Genomic DNA, 19,625 nt, shown 5'->3' with positions numbered 1-19,625 from the left:
CAATTCCCTGCTCTGTAGATTAATCCACACTGAAGTATTTGTGACAGTTGACAGTTCAGCCTTTGCTCAAATGTATTGAATGAAGGATAGTCACTACCTCCTTGATCATTGTTCCTTTGCAGAGCGATTTTTAGAATTAGGTAGTTTCCCTAATATGACTTTTTTAAATATTCAAGCATGTCTTCCCAACATATCACTTCAAGTCCATCACATTAGCGCTCTCTTCATTGGTTTTAATCTCCAAACCCATATTTATTTTGACTGTCCTTCTCTGAAACTACTTTTTTTTAAATTTATTTTAAAATGTATTGCCCAGATTTGGGAATTGTAGCCAAGGTGGAGTATGAACAATGCTGAATAAAGGGTGGCTGTTTTTCAAGTGATAAAACTAACATTTGACATATTGCTACTTCATATTCACTTCATGAGCAACTAAATGTCCACAATCCTTTTGCCATGTACTATGACTAAATTTAGTCATAATTTAGGAGACACGGTGGCTCAGTGGCTGAGACACCGAGCTTGTCAATCAGAAAGGTCTGCAGTTCGGTGGTTCGAATCCCTAGCACCTCATAACAGAATGAGCTCCCGTTACTTGTCCCAGCTTCTGCCAACCTAGCAGTTCAAAAGGATGTAAAAATGCAAGTAGAAAAATAGGGATCACTTTGATGGGAAGGTAACAGCGTTCTGTGCGCCTTCGGTGTTTAGTCATGCCGGCCACATGACTATGGAGATGTCTTTGGACAGCACTGGCTCTTCAGCTTTGTAATGGAGATGAGCACCTCCCCCTAGAGCCGAAAACTACCAGCACATATATGTGAGGGGAACCTTTACCTTTTATGACTAAATTTATATCCTGTGAGTTCAATCCTAGGTAGAGGCAGATATGCTCTTTGGGCACAATGGGAATATATCTGCTGAATATAACTCTGCACTGGCGACAGGAAGGGCATCCGGCCTGTAAACACTTGGCTCCGTTCAGTTGCCCTGACTCCACCCCACAAGGGATTATGGGATCATTAAAAGAAGATGATGATCCTATGCAAAATATACCTCTGACATCTGTCAGGGGGAATCAAGGGAATGCAAATTATGAAACCGGTACAGTGTCATAATCTCTGCATTTTTATCCATAGTTAGTGATGTTCACATGCACATATTAAAATGTATGTCATGACAACACAATGTTTTTTAGATTCTGCAGACTCCTGATAATAATGCAGTAATACAGAAGAGATGCATTATCATTTTCTACCTCATACAGTGATACTATAAGGTTAAAAAAAAGGGGGGGGCATTCCCCCAAAGGGCCATTTTATATTTGCCAGCCTCCTCTTCAACAGTGCTTCTTCCTGGACTGTCTCTATGACCTGCAAGGTTAGATACTCACTGGGGAAGCCTTTGGAAAAAACCTCTCCATCATTTACATGTTTAAAATGAACAGTGAGGATGTATTCATCACTGTGTAAATGTCATAGAATAAATGCAACTCATTTCATTGGGAAAAGATTAATGATACTCAGGCACTTCACAAAATTATTTAGGAATATGAATGTACATGTCCATATACATTTGGTCCAATAAGAATTTGCAATCAAATTCAGGTAAGAGAGTCAGCATCATCAAAATGATAGACATCACTGGTTGGTTGAAGCTCCTTTTTAGCATGTGTTGCACACATATCAAAAAAGGTAGAACTTCAGTCACCAAGTCACTTCCTCCATTTTGATGCTGTCCCTTCTGTAGACAACCCTACAGTAAGTTTCAAGCGAAGCTTATTAGGTCTTAATCTAGATCTCTGCTTAGTGTTTATGTTAGATACCAATCCATCTTTTTTTTTTAAAAAAAAAAGCCAGTTGCAAGAGATTTGCCTGTTCTGACGCCTTCACATTATGGATAACGATATACACCAGAAAATCTGATTGAATCTGGCTTCAGCTTAAGTTATTTTTTAACGATTGATCTGTCTAGTTTGTAATGAATTTAACACATTATCATGCTACTATAATTGAAATGAATTGTTTGCCTTAATCACGATGTTATAATTTGAAATGGTTGGTACATGACTATTCATTGCAGTCATGTTTGATGTGTGCTTGGCATACGTGCCAGTTGTTAAAGAGAGTAGAACAATAAGTAGTTCATTAAAAGCAATTTCCAATTATTCCATTAACAACTGGTTCTAGAAAACTGCACAGCAAACAGGTTGTTTTCTCCAATGTTACCAAGCTATGGGGTCTAAGGAAGCCACTTATAATAAAAATAGGGAGCGCTTTATCAAACCCTGCTCCAGTTAACAGCGGTGTCCCCCAAGGCAGCATTCTAGGACCCACACTCTTCATACTCTATATAAATGACTTTTGCGATCTCCTTATAAGCAACTGCATCCTCTTCGCGGATGATGTAAAACTATTCAACACCACCAAGTTACGGAGGCGGCTCCTCCACCCGAGAAGTGGCTAAAATGCTTCCATGGTTCCCATTGCTGCTGCCGCTGTTATTGGAGATGGCACTAGCAAGAGAGGGACAGCTGCAGCTCGTCCTGGGCACTTGGAATGCAGAAACGGGCTGCGCACCGGGACTTTTGCAAACTTGGTGGAGCACCAAGGGTAGCAGCAGCAGAGACGCTCGCTCGGTTCTTCTCACGCCCACCCAGCCTCTTGGAGTTAAACCAAAATGCAGTGCGCAGTGCTCCCAGGTACCTCAAAAGCTTTTTTTTCCCTATTGTTACGGGGACGGGGGAAAAGCAGGAGCGACTCAGACGCTGTTGTTGGAGATGGCGCTGGCGAGAGAGGCGCCAGCACCGGTGGGAACCACGGAAGCTACAGAGGCCTAAGAAGCAGCTGAAACACTGCCGGACATCCATGCCGACGCCGCCCACCTGCTGACCCAGGTAAGGGAGGGGTAAGGGAGCCCTCCGTGCTCCACCATGGTGTTAGGAGCGGCTGAGGTGAGGCATAGGTGCCCGCGGGGCACTCCTAATGGCAAGTTCCCCCCCGCCTTCCCCTCCCCAATTTTGAATGTTTTAAACTAGGCCTAAATTTGGGGGGAGGGGCTTAATTTCATTTTATGCCTAGAAAACATGCTGGGTCTTCCTATTGTGGGGGGCGTATTGTTGGAGAAACATGGTAGATACAAACTCAATGTTAACTGCTCCAAACTTGATTGCAGAAAGTACGATTTCAGCAACAGAGTGGTCAATGCCTGGAATGCACTACCTGACTCTGTAGTTAAATCCTCAAACCCCCACTCCTTTAACCTCAAACTATCCACAATTGACCTCACCCCATTCCTAAGAGGTCTGTAAGGGGTGTGCATAAGTGCACAATCATGCCTCCCATCCCTGTCCTATTGTCCCCATTTAATCATATCTATTTTCTGTATTCTTATTCATGTTTATACTGATACCTATTATTTTGTAAGTGATTAACAAATCAAATAGATAGATAGATAGATAGATAGATAGATAGATAGATAGATAGATAGATAGATAGATAGATAGATGAATAGAATAGAATAGAATAGATTGGAAAAAGCACCATATCTGGGGTCTGGTAGAACAAAGCATTATCAGAACTCTGGAAACTCACAATAGACTCTTTATCAAACTACTTTAGAGTACTATCCACTAGTTTTGGATTTAGAAGAAAATTACACTGGGTTTTTGGTTTTTTGCTGTCCCATTATCCCTGTTGAATTACTGAAGCTTCCCCCACCCCTTGCATTCACAGGAAATATCAAAAAAACATAAGCAGTACCCTGTTGAATCAGACCTGTGATATATCTTGTCCAGTACAAAACCTTTACATGACCAACCAACTGCATAAATAAATCCACTAGTCTTCCATCAGATGGCCTTCCCATGGTGTCACATTGCCATCAGTGTTAATAGCCATTGATCCTGCTGACTTCAATGAATGAGTCGAACCCATTTTTTTAAGCCAGCTGACAGCCAGTGGTACATCTCCTGGCAGCAAGGTTGGATTTTGCATTGTGTAAATATATTTTTGTTGTACTGATTCTTCCAGGATTCAGTTTCATATGATGAGTTCTGATTCTAGTATTTTAATAAGGAGAAAATAGCTCCACCTCATCCACTTAACCAAGCATCCTGCCTAATTCTGTATAGGTCATCGTATCCATCCGCATTCACCTCTTCTCAAGACTAAAACACTCCAAATATTGCAAGGTTTGCTTACAAAGAAACTATTCTACCAGCTTAATCTTTTAAGTTATTCTCCTCTGAATTTTCTCTAGCTCTACAATACCTTTGTGAAGGGGCAACAATCAGAACTATACACAGTATTCCAGGGGTGGTTTCATCATTGATGTACTCTATATCAGGACATTGGCATCTCTATTTTGAGTACCATTTTTATTATCCCAAACATGCTGTTGGACTTTTTTAACCACAGATGCACACTGGGCTGGCACTTTCAATAAACTATTTTCCATTTATGCCAAGATCTCTTTCCTTATCAATCACTACTATCTATGAACCCATTAACTGGTATGAGCAGTTAATGGTTTTGGCACCAATGTACATCACTTTGCATTTGCTCATGTGAAATGTCATCTGCCTTTTTGATGATATCTACTCCTCTGATGTGCAGAGATCTCTTTGAAGTTCTTTGCAATTCCTTATTATTTCTACTACTCTGGATAATTTAGAGTAATTAGCAAACTTGGCTATTCCATCAGTAACGGACAATTTCAGATGTTTTATAATTATGTTAAAAAGTGTTGGACTTCGGACAGAACATTGGGGACCCAACTAGCTTTACCTCACATTTTGTGTAAGAGTTATTCTTTTACTTCTATACTTTGTGTTCTATTCTTCAGTTAGCTGCTTAGCCAGACCTTTTATTCCATGTCTGTTAAACTTACTGAAAATATCTTTGATGGGGTATTTTATCGAAGGCTTTTAGAAAAATCTCAGTAGATGCTATGCACTGGCTTGCCCTTACAGTATTCACACAACATTATTAACCTCCTCAAAAAATCTAATAGATTAGTCTGATAGGAATTCCCCTTAATGAAGGTACATTGATAAGGCTAAATGTTTGTTAATTGTATCTTCAATAGCACTATCTTCTATCTATCTTCACCAAAGTAGATGTATTTATTTGTTTATTTTGTTTGTATGGCTGCCCATCTCAGCTAAATTACTCTAGACAGCTCATAACAGATAAAAACAACTATCCAATAAAACAATTTAAAGACCAAAATACATGGCCATTAATAAACACCTGAAAACTATAACAAGTCAGCAGCAAAATCCAATTTTCTGTCAAAATCAATAAAGTCACTGTAAAAGCTACCCAACACTGATGGATTCCTAAGCCAAGTGGCAGAGCCATATCTTCAAGGCCTAGCAGTTTGGCCATGTTTCTCAACCTTGGCAACTTGAAGATGTGTGGATTTCAACTCCCATAATTTTCCAGTCAGTCAAAAATTGGAACTATACTGGTTACTTTCCAGTCCTCAACCACAGGGATTGAACATAGAGAGAGCTAGTTTAGAGAAAAGAAGGACAAGAGGAGACAGGATATTAGTATTCCAGTATTTGAGGGGTTGCCACAAAGAAGAATTATTTTCCAAAACACCAGAAAGGAAGACAAGAAATAATTAACAATGGATGAAAATTAACCAAGGAGAGAAGCAATGTGGAATTAAGGAGAAACTTCCTAACAGTGAGAACAATTATCCAATGGAACAGCTTGCCTTCAGAAGTTGTGGGTGCTTCATCCCTGGAAGTTTTTTAAAAGAGACTGGACTTGTCTCAAATTGTATAGGGTCTCCTGTTTGAGCAGGAGGTTAGACTAGAAGACCTCCAATGCCCCTTCCAGCTCTATTCTGATTGATTGGTTGGTTGGTTAAAGGGTCTGCAATCTCATCTTTAAGTTCTTTGGGTGGATGTTCATCAGGACCTGCGTTCCTAGCGTGGATGCCATAGGGCCTGGTATTTTGTTGACATTCAATTTACCATAAGGCCTAGCACATCTTATTACTTTTTTATGGCTCAGTTAACCTGATTCTTTTCCTGAGAAGAGTTCAGGCTCAAGGAATTCCCTTAACTTTTCTCCTGTGCAAATGGAGGCAAAGAATTTATTCAGCTTCTCTGCTATTTCCTTTTTTGCCTCTTAGCCATTTTCATCATCTGAGGGACCAACAGACTCCCTGTCTGGGTTTCAGTTATACCCATTCTATCAATAGTGTCTTCTAAGATCAGGCTTTCCAAGTCACCTATTTTGGCCTGCAGGCTTCCAGCGTTTGTATGCAAACACTGATACACAGTTTATTTTGCTATATTCTTTTTATTCTTCTGATTTTTTTAGCTGCTTCCTTTCCAGCACTGCCTAGAAATACTAGTGCACAGCACTAGAAATATCTAAATATAGCATGGCATTTGACATGGTCAAACTATTTGCTAAGACTGTATTACTATTATTCTTCTCATCCTTCCTGTTACCCATCTCCTCCCACTTATGACTGTTGCTTGTATCTTTACAATTTATATTGTTTTATTTGTTTCCTAGTACGATTTGATTGCTTATTAGTAACTTATGACTATCACTAAGTGTTGTATCTTATTATTCTTGATGGATGTATTTTTTCTTTTTATGTACACTGAGACTATATGCACCAAAAACAAATTCCTTATGTGTCCAATCACACTTGGCCAATAAAGTATTCTATTCTATTCTATTCTATTCTATTCTATTCTATTCTATTCTATTCTATTCTATTCATAGCCTTTAAATCAGATAAGCAGTCAGCATGCATTCTGCCAGATATCCAGTTCCCTTCATATCTAGTTTAGAATGCATAGGTATATTTATATAAATTTAACCTATGTTTAGGCTGAATATTTAAATACACTTTGTAAAGTCAATTCTGACCTTTCTTTTTCTGCCTCTTTACATATTTTAGACAAGTGCCACTGATTAAGTTTGAATGTTAGCTCCTCTTTTCCCTTAAGAGCTCTCTGACTACATTCTCTAGTTGCTAGGATGCTGGACATTTGCAAGTTAATCCAACCCAGAAAAAAAAAAACATTCAGAAATACAGAGTCTTTGACTTATGACCACAAATGAGCCCAACATGTCTGTCATTAAGGGAGACATTTGTTAGGTAGGTTTTGCCCCATGTTACGATGTTTCTTGCCACTGTTGTTAAGTGAGTCACTGCAGTCATTAAGTTGGTGACATGGTTGTTAAGTGAATCTGGCTTCCCCATTGATTTTGCTTGTCAGAAGGTCGCAAAAGAGAATCACATGCCCCTGGGACACTGTAAACATCACAAACATGAACCAGCTATATTTTGATCATGTGACCATAGGGATGCTGCCATGGTTGTAAATGTGAAAATGTGAATGTTCTGACCCAAACTCTTTTCCAATAAAACAAACCAAACCAAAGGGAACCGAAACCTTTTAATGATTCTTACGAATCCCCAGTTAAAAGGCTGCTGCAAACTAATTAACTTTGATAAACACAAGCCTCGCCAAAACTGTACGAGGCTTGCCAAGAATCACAAATAAGAAATATTTCACAACACAAGAGTCTTCAAATACCAGCTTAAGATACTGCAATGTCCATGAGGCTGGAGTTTCAAAATGACTTTGCCTTCTGCAAAGAAGGTTAGTTTCACAGCTGGCTTTTATCTTCTTGAAGAAGGGGCCATTACCTTGCAACCTTACTCCCGAGTTGCCCGTGCTGTTCTAGCTGTTCTTTCCTGTGAGCAATCCAGCATGCTTGCGCACTTGGCACGGGCTCCTCGGGAACCTCCTTATCGCTGCTGCCAACCCCCACAATCTCTGAAGGCAGCAGTCCACTCCCTAATGGTCCTGACCCTTCATCTGAGTCCTCACTCTCCTCAGCCACCCGCACCTGCTGCTGGCTAACCACAACACTAAATGAACTGTTGTAAGTTGAGGACTACCTTATACATAGACTCTATACACACATCAATACACAGAAGTAGGTAGAAGTAACAAACTGAATTTCCCCCAAAATCTCAGACTTAACTCCTCTTCGCTTTTTTTATGACCAATTTCCATCCAAGCTTCCCTGTTTAGTATTCTCTGTTACATTTCTGCTCTAATTGATTCCAAGAAGCATCAGCATCAATTTTCACCAGCCAATAAGTGAATATCTCCTAAGCACTGTTATTGAAAAGGACTAGATCTGATCAGGAGATCAATTTTGACACAACTAAACCAGCTAAAAGTCTGTGGAGATTCCCAGTCATCCAGATCATGGTTGTTCCAAAGGTGCTTTTGCAGGAGGCCAGTGGACTTTCTGTTTTGTTTTGTTTTTTCTTTTGAAGATGTTTCACTTCTCATCCAAGAAGCTTCTTCAGCTCTAACAGGGTAGTGGGAAATGGAAGGATTTATATTGCTTGCTGACAGCTAGTCATTTGCATCCTTTCAGAGGGCGGTTGAAGCACTTGGAGGTTTATCTGTGTCCTCAAGATCACCTGAATAGTGCTCCTGGTTCCTGTAGTCTACAATTTGTTGGAAAAAAAACAAGAAAAAAAAGTTGCTTCCTGAAAAAGCACCTTTGGGACAACTAAACCAGACAATTTATTGTTCCACTCAAACTGTTTTTGTGCAAGTATTTTGTGTGGCTCTGTTCAATAAAATCCTGACTGTCAGATGATATTTCTGGATAGTTGGGCTCCTTATGGACAAGGATTTAACACATTTCAGAAGGAGATGGACGTGGACTTAGCACTGTTCCAGACAAACTACAATCCTCTGCTGAGTTTGGCAATATTCCAGAAAAATACTAAATCCATACTCAAAATATGAAGCTGCAGATGACAGAATGGTGTGCTGTTTTGTCAAGGAGGAAAGCAATATGGACTTTCTAAAGCAAGGATGAACCTCAAAGAGTGCAGGGAATATAAATTTCAACCAACTCATTCATTTGATGGTTCTACAGGGAGAGTTGAATAGATTTCTGCCCTGAACAAGAGATTGGATGAGAAGGGATAAAAGCTGCATTCTAGCTTATGCACAATAAGATATAGTTATATAATTTATGTAATAAGCTATAATGGACCAAATCTTCCAATGAGTAAATAAAGGTTTGTTGGCCTTTGAACTAAGATCAAGTTAAAAATTCTTCTGAGATGCCTAGGCAGTTGAGACTTGGCAGCTGGGACTTGGTTTTATAAGAGCTTTAGTTTCATGATTAGTCAGCCTAGGGTTTTCATTATAAAAGAAAAGTAGTCATTGTTGATTTCAGTGCTGAAACAGTAATTATGCATTGGCCATGGGCTCTAAATAGCTTTCTGGGACCTCAGTCACTTGACCCCTGGAGTGCTTCTGGAATTCCCCTTGGATTCCATTTCTATTCGATGCCTTTGTCTATTATCAAAAGAGATGTTGGATTGCCAGTCAGTCTCTGACCTTGCTTACAATTGAATGTGAGTGGCCTGGCTACTTTGCAATGGCCTGAGCTAGCTCAGGTCAAGACTAGTGAGTCAGCCTGAAGTATCAAGAGACTTAGTTCCTCACCTCCTGTTAGCTCTGAATGTGTATCTCATTCCCATTTCATTTATAGTAGATGGAAAGAAATAGGTTCAGGCAGCAAATTCTGAACTGGGTACCGAGTTTTCTTTTCTCTATATCTAGCCTGATAGGATGTACAAAATGTGCAGCAGCATGATTAAGACTGGCTGTGGACATCAGCAACAAACTGAGAGTTTTGATAATTAGTTCCACTTTAATGGACAGCCAGTCCTTTCCAATTGCCACCAGAAATTAAAAACAGGCAAATGATCAGGATCAGTGTAAACCAGGGGTCAGCAACCTGAGGCTCCGAAGCTACATGTGGCTCTTTCATCCCTCTGCTATGGCTCCATCACTCAAAATATGCATCCCAACCACCAATGGGAGACACCCACTACCATGTGATTTATTGAGCTTTTTAACCCCTAGTAGGCCAACCATGGATAAATCCAAGAAATGAAAAGTTTCAGAAGAAAACAGAACATTTAATTCAACTACATATACTAGTTTTGTGGCCACTCAGGAAATAGTCAGGCACGGGAAAGTTTTTGTGGCTGCCGGTGTTTTCTTTTCTGTGGGAAACAGGTCCAAATGGCTCATTGAGTGTTTAAGGTTGCCAACACCTGGTGTAAACCATGAGCAGGACAGTGAAAAAGACAATCTACAATATTGGACTGAATTTATATTCTCAACTGTCTACCTTTAAACCAGATTGAAACTTTTGCTTCTAAAACCATAGAATGAAATCTATGACTTAGCTTTTTTTTTAAAGTTTGCAACCAGCACTCATAAGATAGAATGACCAGGCTATCCAATACGTTGACTTGATCACATATTTAATATGACATAAAGGCAAAAACTTATTCAAAGTTTGTTCTTTAAATCAGCTTCAGGTGGAACATTCCCAGTAATACAAACATTTAAGGCATACAGGTAGTTCTTGATTTATAACCATACATTCAGCAACTCTTCAATATTACAATGGTACTAACAAAAATTACTTATGACTGGTCCTCATAGTTATGACCACTGCATGATTGCCATAATCACATGATCCAAATTTTAGCAAATGGCAATCAGTATATTTTTTTTGATGGTTGCAGTGTCCTAGTGTCAGCTTCCATGGGAATTCAATGAAACTTTAACAATAAACTACTTTACTCACAGTTCTGTTGTGGCAAGATGCGTTTATTATGATCTGTTTCTTCCAACAACCGCAACAAACAGCAATCCCAAGTAAAGCAGCGCTGAGAGCGTCTGCTTCTCAGTGCCTTTTATAATCCCTTTTTACCCCCAATAAGCACCTAACATCCGCCCCTAGCAAACACCTAACATCCGCCCCAGCATTAACCCTGCGCACCGCCACCCCACGATACTAACCATTGTTAATCCTAACCACTGTGCAGTTTCCCAAACAACACCTCCCCAGGTGCTGTCCCACCCTGTAGTCAGTACTGCCAGCCCCAGTCCAACGGAGCCAAAAACCGCTAAGCTCAAAACGTGAAACGCCAAACAGCCGATAAACCAGTCTGAAGGTAGGATCAGTGCTCCACCCAGCTGGTTGCACCGAAAAGGAGAGGGGTGCTGTGCCTGGAATTGTCAATCCTCATCGAAACTGGCCCACCCCGGGATCGCCAGGACTGGAACATTCGCCCCCAACCATGGCAACATGTCAGGTTTCACTCGGTCAAGAAGTATGGTAGTGTCACATAATCACCATTTGTAATCTTCCCAGCCATCTTCTGACAAGCAAAATCAATGATGGAAGCCAGATTTGTTTAATGAAGGCATGATTTGTTTAATGAAGGCATGATTTGTTTAATGAAGGCATGATTTGTTTAATAACTACAGTGATTCACTTAACAACCATGGTAAAAAAAGCTTGTAAAATCAGACACAACTCATTTAAAAAAAACTCACTCAGTAACAGAAATTCTGATCCCAATGATAAAGCAAAGACTATCTCTAATAAAACATGTTCAATCTTTTCAGTGGATGGTTCTGCTGTGATTACCCTCTTAAATCTCTGAAGTAAGATTGAAAAGGTAATGGACATGAATGCCACCATGAATTCTTGAATGACAAGTGGGATAGCAATCTTAATAAACTAAGAAATATATCAATAACAATGAGTGTGCAATATAAATCCCTTCATGTTTGTTGTGTTTTCTGTTAGCTTTTAAATGTAAACTAATGTAGTTAGCATTTCCAAAACTAATACATAAACTTAGTTCATTGATTCATTGATGCAACATATTTCTGCACTTCTTCCACTATCCTAAGGTAATACTCTAATAAAAACTCTATTTTTAAAATGTGCACAATATTGTGTGTGTTAAGGCAATACTGAACAAAAGGCAAAGTTGTCTGCCAAAACATCATTATTCAGTGCAATTTTTGTGCATGAAAACCTCTAAAAATGCAGAACTGAGACAAAAAAAAGGAAAGTTAAAATAAGCACAATTATCTTTACTTAAGAGTTTCTTGCTTTCAGGCATTGTGGTCACAATTCACCCATTTTCATTTAGTTGCTCTTTAATGCTGACCATTTACGGCTACTGTTTACAGTTTTAAATGAAACGAGCATTCAGAAACACTTACTCTCTGGTCAACAAAAATAAGCACCAAACAAGCAATTAAACCATAACTTTTTTCACTCCCCTTCTAAGAAAATTTCATTGTTGCTCCCTGTTTCCCTTACTTGGTTTTGAATGGTGGAATTCAGAATCTCTACCTCAAAATATTTGGATCCCCTCTGCACAAATGATTCTTTGTAAAATCAAGGTACACTTTAACTACTACATTAATATTACCATGTATATTTCAAAACAGCCAAGAAAAATCTTGCGATCATGATCCTGGGTAGACATACGATAGCTCTCTGTAGCCAACTCTCTATTATTTTCTGAGGTAGCAACACAAGGTAGATAACAAAAACTCATGGAAGAGAAAATCATGGTGGATAGACCGCGCAAACCATCAAAGCAGGGGGCTCACCTGTGGCCGGGGATGGCCTGTAACCAAACACATCAGCTCCAGGGTCTCCCCTTCACGAATGGTGTACACTCTTTCCGAATACCGCTCCTCCTCAATGTTACAGGCGAGGCCCGAATGGATAATCCTCACCGTGGGTGGGGCTGTAAAGACAAGCAAAAGGAAAAGTCATTAGTTGTAATGGATTGTGAGAATAACTGAGGAATCGGAAGAGGAGCTGCAATGAAGACAATGGGAAAAGAAATCTGAGTCCAAAGCAGAAACATAATTTGAAAACGCGCCTCTGATTTGACCCTCCCCAGTTCTTTCACATGTAAAGGCAACAGAAAGAGAGGAACATCCAGATTTGCAAGATTCTGTTACTTTTATAACCTTATAATACAAGTAGCATTAGCATCCAGACCTTTGGTTTCCTAGTGTGGACTACCTCATAGGGCTGATAGCAGCAAAGAGTTTGAGATAGGATGACTGGGTGGGGGATATGTACAAACATTTTGAGTCTTGTTTTTGCTGCTATTTTGCCTATTTGTTGTTGTTGCTATATGATTCAGATTAATGGACCAAATGAAACCACTTTGCCACTAAGGAACAAAAATAAATATTTAGTGCCAGAGGCAGAATAGATAGAATTTAGTGCCAAGATTTAATAGATCTGTTGTCAGTAGATATTTGGACATCTTTTCAAAGTTGCCTATCTGGGCGCAATAGATACAATGGCATGTTGGAAAAACCTTAGGGCCGTGATAGTGAATCTATGGAACACGTCCTGGAAATGGCATACACAACTATTTTTACCGGCATGCGAGAGGTCACCCAGAAGAGCCCCACTGCGCATGTGTGTGTGTGCCCCCCACCAGCCAGCTGATTGTCAGGTATCTGCCGTGTATGTGTGGAGGGCAGGACATGCAGGGGGTTGCTCACGCATGCACAGAGGTGCATGGTGTGGGGGGCATGCATGCACAGAAGGTCGTGCACACATGCGCAGGGGGTGGGGGTTGCATGCACATTGCATCATGGGTGCAGGCACGCAGGTGTGTGCATGAGCGCACACGTACATTTTCGGCACACAACATGGAAAGGGTTAGCCATCACTGCCTTAGGGCAATGTGTCAAGAAACAGTGTCTAGAGAACAATCAAATAAGAGGCAACATAGCCTGCAGCAGTACAGTGGGAAGGGCAAAGAGGCTCAGTGAGACCCTCCTGAGTTTCTCAGGCTATAAAGGAGACAGAGGGAGAATTGCTCTTTCAGACTTGCAAGGTTCTATTAACGTAGCCTTACAATAAAATAGAATTAGTTCATTTGGTTTTGTTTCTGTCTGATCTAACTGGTAAGGTTCATAGTAGGGTGACATCTTCTATGTGTGACCAGGACTGGGCCCCTGAGTGTGACAAGAGCCCAAGTATGTTTCCTTGTTGTATTAACACCAATAGTAAAGTTTACTTAGTGCCATATATATTTATTTCATACTGTTTTAATTGGGTTTTTATGATGTACTCAACCTAGTATGTTTCTGAGCCTACCAGTGGTGTATTAACCAATAAGTAGACTAAGCACATGCTTAGGGCACCAGGTCCAAAGGGGGCACCATAAAAACGTAGTAGCCTAAGCTTGGCTTCGTTTGTTACAGTATGTACAAAGTGGGGAGGCACCAATATTTGTCAGGGCTTAGGGCACTGGTGAGCTTTAATCCACCACTGGTCCCTACAGAAATGAAATAAGCAAATAAATATGTTCCCATCACTGGTCTATTCACTATGATCCAAATCCCTTTCAATCGAAGTCATAAACTATTTCTTTGAGCTTGGAGCTCCCAAGATTGTGCTACCTTGCTACCTTGCGACGTTTTGAAGCCACTTACCCCAAGTCATGCTCCCCATTCGTCAGAAACCTTCTGGCTTATTTCAGATCTCCAAATAGGGCACACTATTTGGAGAAATGTCAGGAGCCCTGTTCTCACACTGTTTTGGAAGACCTCATCCTCCAAATTGCGTGCACCATTCCTTCTCCAAACAGCATGATGATCTGGAGAAGGAAATTTATTGAAATGGCAATAATCACACTAGTTGGAGAAAGAATGGCACGCTCCTTACTTGGGACTCCTTCCGCTTAACAACTTGAAATTTTCAATTAATAACAGCAGCTGGAAGTGCCAGGGTTGCATTCGCTGAGCAATCGGATCACGTCATACCTGCCTTTATGACCATATTACTCAGTAACTAAAATTTCAGTCCCAATTGTGATTGTAAGTCAAGAGCTACCTGTACAGACTTCTTGCTGCTTATCAGTACAAAAGGTTAAACATTACAACTGGGACACAAGGTGTGAAATTTCAGTGGATTCAACACAAAGATTATAATGTGGAGGAAACCACCAGCCTATCCTGGTGAACAGAGATCTTCTTAATTGAATAACAAAAGATCCTTTCTCAAAAGAGATTGCCACTTCCAACTGCAATGCTAAATAAGCAGAAACTACAACCAAGTAGGTTGCCTGACTCCAGAGCGCTCCTCCAGGAAACACGGTTAAGTTCACTTTCCTGGAATTCCTATGGGGTGGGCACACTTTTGCACATGTCTTTCTCTGTATAAAGAGCTCTTGGGGAAGTTCTCTGGGCAGCCACCTCCAACAGCTGATTCAGTATGCTGTAATCTTGGAAATAAAGATTCAACTCACTTTCAAGCCACTGTCTTCATTCTTTATTTCAGCTCAGAAACAAACTTGGTAAACATTTATTTCTAACACAAACAGCAACCAATATTTTTTGACATGCTCAGTGGCCAAGGAAAATGGATTGCCTGTTAAAAGAAAGTGAAAATACTAGGATGGTGGAATGGAAGTGACATGGAATACCTTGGAAAAGACATGGTTCTTTGACTGGCTGGAAAAGAACACTGCAATGAAGGTAATCCTTGATTTATGACCATAGTGGACCCTGCCCATCACAGTCATAAATCATGACAGTTGTAAAGCAGCTCAACCATGTGACTGACCCAATTTTATGACCTGTTTTGTGGGGATCATTAAGCAAACACCGTGGTTAAAAATCTACTAATGCCATTGTTAAGCAAATGCTGCAATCATTACGTGAACCAATGGTTCGCTATTGGCTGGTTCTGGCCAAAACAGGTTAAATTTTAATAAAAAATGTCTTAAAATATACTCATGTGACTGCAGGATGCTGCAAACGGCTGCAAATGTAGGCTGATTGTCAGCTACCTAAAATGTGGTCATATGACCAGGAGGATGGGTGGACAGACATTGGAATTTTGGAACTGGGTCATAAGTACCCCTGGGGAGTCAGCCGTAATTTCAAACAGTCGTTAAGTGACTATCTGGGAGAGCTATGGTGGCACAGAGGTTAGAATGAAGTACTACTTCTGCTGACTGCTGGCTGACTGCAATAATCATCTTTCAGCAGGGAATAAAACCTGACCAATATGTGCTAGTCTTCAACAACTAAGCCACGTCAGATCTAATTACTATATGGATGAGAAACCTCTGGGGAATTCCAGGGATTAGGGTGAAACTGGGAGATGAAAACAGCTGGAGGAAGGAAATAGTAAATATAGGTAGTCCTCGACTTACAACAGTTCATTTAGTGACCGTTCAAAGTTACAACATCACTGAAAAAAAGTGACTCATGAAAGTTTTTCACATTTACAACCATTGCAGCATTCCCCCATGGTCACATGATCAAAACTCCAATATCAGCAACTGACTCATATTTACAACGGTTACAGTGCCCCAAGGTCATGTGATCACCTTTTGAAACCTGACTAGCCAAATGAACAGGGAAACCAGTTTCACTTAACAACCGTGTTACTAGTTTACCAACTGCAAGGATTCCCTTAACAATGGTGACAAGAAAAGTCATAAAAGGGGGCAAAACTCCTTTATCAAATGTTTCATTTAGCAACAGAAAATTTTGGACTCAATTGTGGTTGTACATTGAAGACTACCTGTATGCAGTTGAAGACATTTCACTATGGATGTTTGCAGATAGATAGATAGATAGATAGATAGATAGATAGATAGATAGATAGATAGATAGATAGATAGATAGATATGTAGATGTAGATGTAGATGTAGATGTAGATGTAGATGTAGATATAGATATAGATATAGATATAGATATAGATATAGATATAGATATAGATATAGATATAGATAAAACCGCTGCCTCAATGCCCAATCCCACCACCACCAAGCACAGATAAACTCCGTGGCCAAAACACTAATTGCCAGAACCAAACGCCTAGCAGACAAGACACACATAAAGACTGAACTATGTGCCCTGACTAAAGTTCTGACAGCTAATGGCTTCCACAAAAGCAAAATCACCGGCTTGATCCACAAAAACACACTGAGACATAATGGAGACCTAGAAGATGAACAGACCTATGGAACAGCTGTCCTGCCCTACATAAGAGGTACTACAGACAAAATCAGTAAGATACTACACAGGCATCACATCAAGACTGCCTTCAAAACAGACAGAAAAATAGCAGCCATCCTAAGAAACCCCAAAGATAAAATTGACCTAGAAAACCAAGGCATATACGAAGTCCCCTGTGCATCATGCCCTGCCACATACATTGGACAGACCAATAGAAGAATAAGTACCCACCTGGATGAACACAAAAATGCAGTAAAAAAGCTGGAACACACTTCCTCACTAGTCCAACACATGAAAGCCACAGGTCATAGCATCAATTTCAGTGGAACCAAAACCCTAGCCACTATAGAAAACCACAGCCACAGAAATATCAGAGAAGCCATAGAGATTGAAAAAAGACCTGAAAGCATGAATAGAAGAGATGATTCCACCAGACTGTCAATTATTTGGAAGCCTGCACTCACAAACAAAAAAATCTCCACACCACAAGCCAGGAAAACACCTGGGCACAAACAGATCCCCGCCTGATACCTCCAGCTCAAACACACCCCAACCAGGCACTCAGATGAAACCTAGCTTTCTAATAAATGATAGCGTCCATTTACTCAGAGCCAAGCTGCAGTAAAAGCCTCCAATACAGGAACACAATGTTGCCAGCCAACCAAGACAAAAAAGCCACAAAACAGACAGAAGATATTAGAAACACCAATCAAGCAGAACACAGCAAACTCCAAAATCAATAAACACAGACCAAGACTCCCAACCAATCAGGATGAAGAAAAAACCATTCTGGCACAGCAGTAAGCCTGCCCCAAATTTAAAACTGAAACAACTGTAAAAGTCTGACTCACAGACGAACTCAATACAGAAGCCTGATGATGGCAGATGAGATTCTGCCGAAACATTGCTACAACTTTAAAAGTACAACTATAATGACGTGGGAAAATACCTGAACAAAGCTGAATACCACACATACACACACACACACACACACACACATATATACATACATACATACATACATACATACATACATACATACATACAAGTACAGCTCCTAAATAAATATATTCTTGCAGGTTGAGAAAATACCATATATTTAACAATATTGTTTCCCCTGCAAAGTATTAATGGACAAGGGTTGCATTCATCACTATGTTATTAATCTCCAAAATCCCTGGAAGGAAACTTTATATTTTTAATTTTAATTCAAGGTATTTTTTTCTCTTAATTTACAGAAAATTAACTTTTCATTATTCTTTCTTTTTCATTATATATGCTGCTTGAAATGTATTATCTTGCTCATTACACAAGCAAAGCGCTTTAATTAGGACAATAAAATTAAGGCGTCTGCATGATGGGATTCATCCGCTTTTTCTTTTTACACAACCCATAATGAAAACCTGGCTGCCATCATCGATGGGACAGACTTCCTGATTGCCTGATTGTAGATGCAGAGATTACAAGATTCAATCATCATTAAATAAAGTAAGAGCCCTCCACATGTCTTAATTTCACCAGGCAGCTCAGTTCTAATCCTTGTGGAGGAAACACAGGATGTGAAACATTAACTAAGACTCTATAGAATTTAGAGTTATTTTTCAGTCCAGGTTTAATCTGGTGAGAATCATGTGGGCTACAGAAGTTATGTATGGGGGGAATCTATTGGGCATAAAAGAAAAGAAAAATGAATTAATAAAAAAACCTACATAGACTGTCTATTTTGAAATGTCAGGCAGGGACTAAAAACCGACATTTGGTGACCCTGGCTCAGCCATTATAAAACAATAATGGAGTTTGCCAAAGGTGGTATTCAGCCAGTTTGAGCCGGTTCTGGCATACCAATAGTGGAAATTTTGAGTAGTTCAGAGAGCCATTGCCCAGAACAGATTTACTGCGCATGCACATGCATCTCCCACCAGCCACCTGATTGTTGGGTATCTGCCACGCATGCGTGGGGGGTGGAGTGGGAGATGCGCACCCATGTAGAGGGGGTGGGGTGCACATGGGGGTTGCACACGCATGTGCAGAGGTGCGCAGTAGGGGGATGTTGTGCATGCATGCACAGAGGCATGCGGTGTACATGGGGGTTGCACGCACATGTGCAGGGAGGTGGGGGTGTTGTGTGCACATTGCATTATGGGTGCAGGTACGTGTGTGCATGCGCGCACTTTTGGCATGCGACGACAAAAAGGTTAGCCATCACTGCCCTAGTCCCTATCCTTATGGGGAGCTAGGAAACATGCTTTTTCAGTAGCAGCCCCTACCATATGGAAGACCCTTCCCCATGAAGTTCAGCAGAACTTCACCCTCCTAATCTTCCATAAAGTACTGAAGATCTGGCATTTTTCCCAAGCCCAAGGGTTTTCCCCAAGGGTGAGATGGATGAGAAGATTCTCTGAGAAAGGAAATTGGGGAAGGGCACATGCCAGATAGGCATTCAGAGGAAGACCCAGGCCCATCCCCTCTTTATCCTAGGGCACGCAGGGAGGAGCGGATAAGGGAGAAATATGAGTGGCATGGTCTACAGAGGAGAAAGGGGCCCTGATCCCCTTCATGGGCTGCAGCTGGGAGGATTGGTTAAAAGGACAAACTGTGCATGGCAAAAGTATTGGAAGCAAAGTGTGCATTCCTATCGGAGCTTATCTGTGTTTTGGCTTCCTCCTAACTGTGGTTGTTGCTGTTATCTGGTAGAAGTATGCAATTAATCATC

At 40.5% G+C, this 19,625-nt stretch overlaps 1 protein-coding gene across 3 annotated transcripts in view; it reads right to left on the bottom strand.

The window, feature by feature from the left end:
* Positions 1-19,625, bottom strand: part of MDGA2 (MAM domain containing glycosylphosphatidylinositol anchor 2) — a 568,076-nt gene that overhangs the window by 378,589 nt on the left and 169,862 nt on the right. For all 3 annotated transcript variants that reach the window (XM_087922505.1, XM_087922503.1, XM_087922504.1), the window contains exon 2: positions 12,518-12,657. Coding sequence is in view for 2 of the 3 variants with exons in the window: in XM_087922503.1 (XP_087778629.1) it covers positions 12,518-12,657 (140 nt within the window). In the remaining variant the exon portion in view is untranslated. The remainder of the gene's footprint in view (positions 1-12,517; positions 12,658-19,625) is intronic.

This window comes from Pseudonaja textilis, chromosome 1 (assembly GCF_049901715.1).
Source record: "Pseudonaja textilis isolate UNSWEBS1 chromosome 1, rPseTex1.2, whole genome shotgun sequence".
Classification (NCBI taxonomy): domain Eukaryota; kingdom Metazoa; phylum Chordata; class Lepidosauria; order Squamata; family Elapidae; genus Pseudonaja; species Pseudonaja textilis.
Note: the sequence above shows the minus strand (reverse complement) of the source record. Positions and strands in the feature narration are given on the sequence as shown.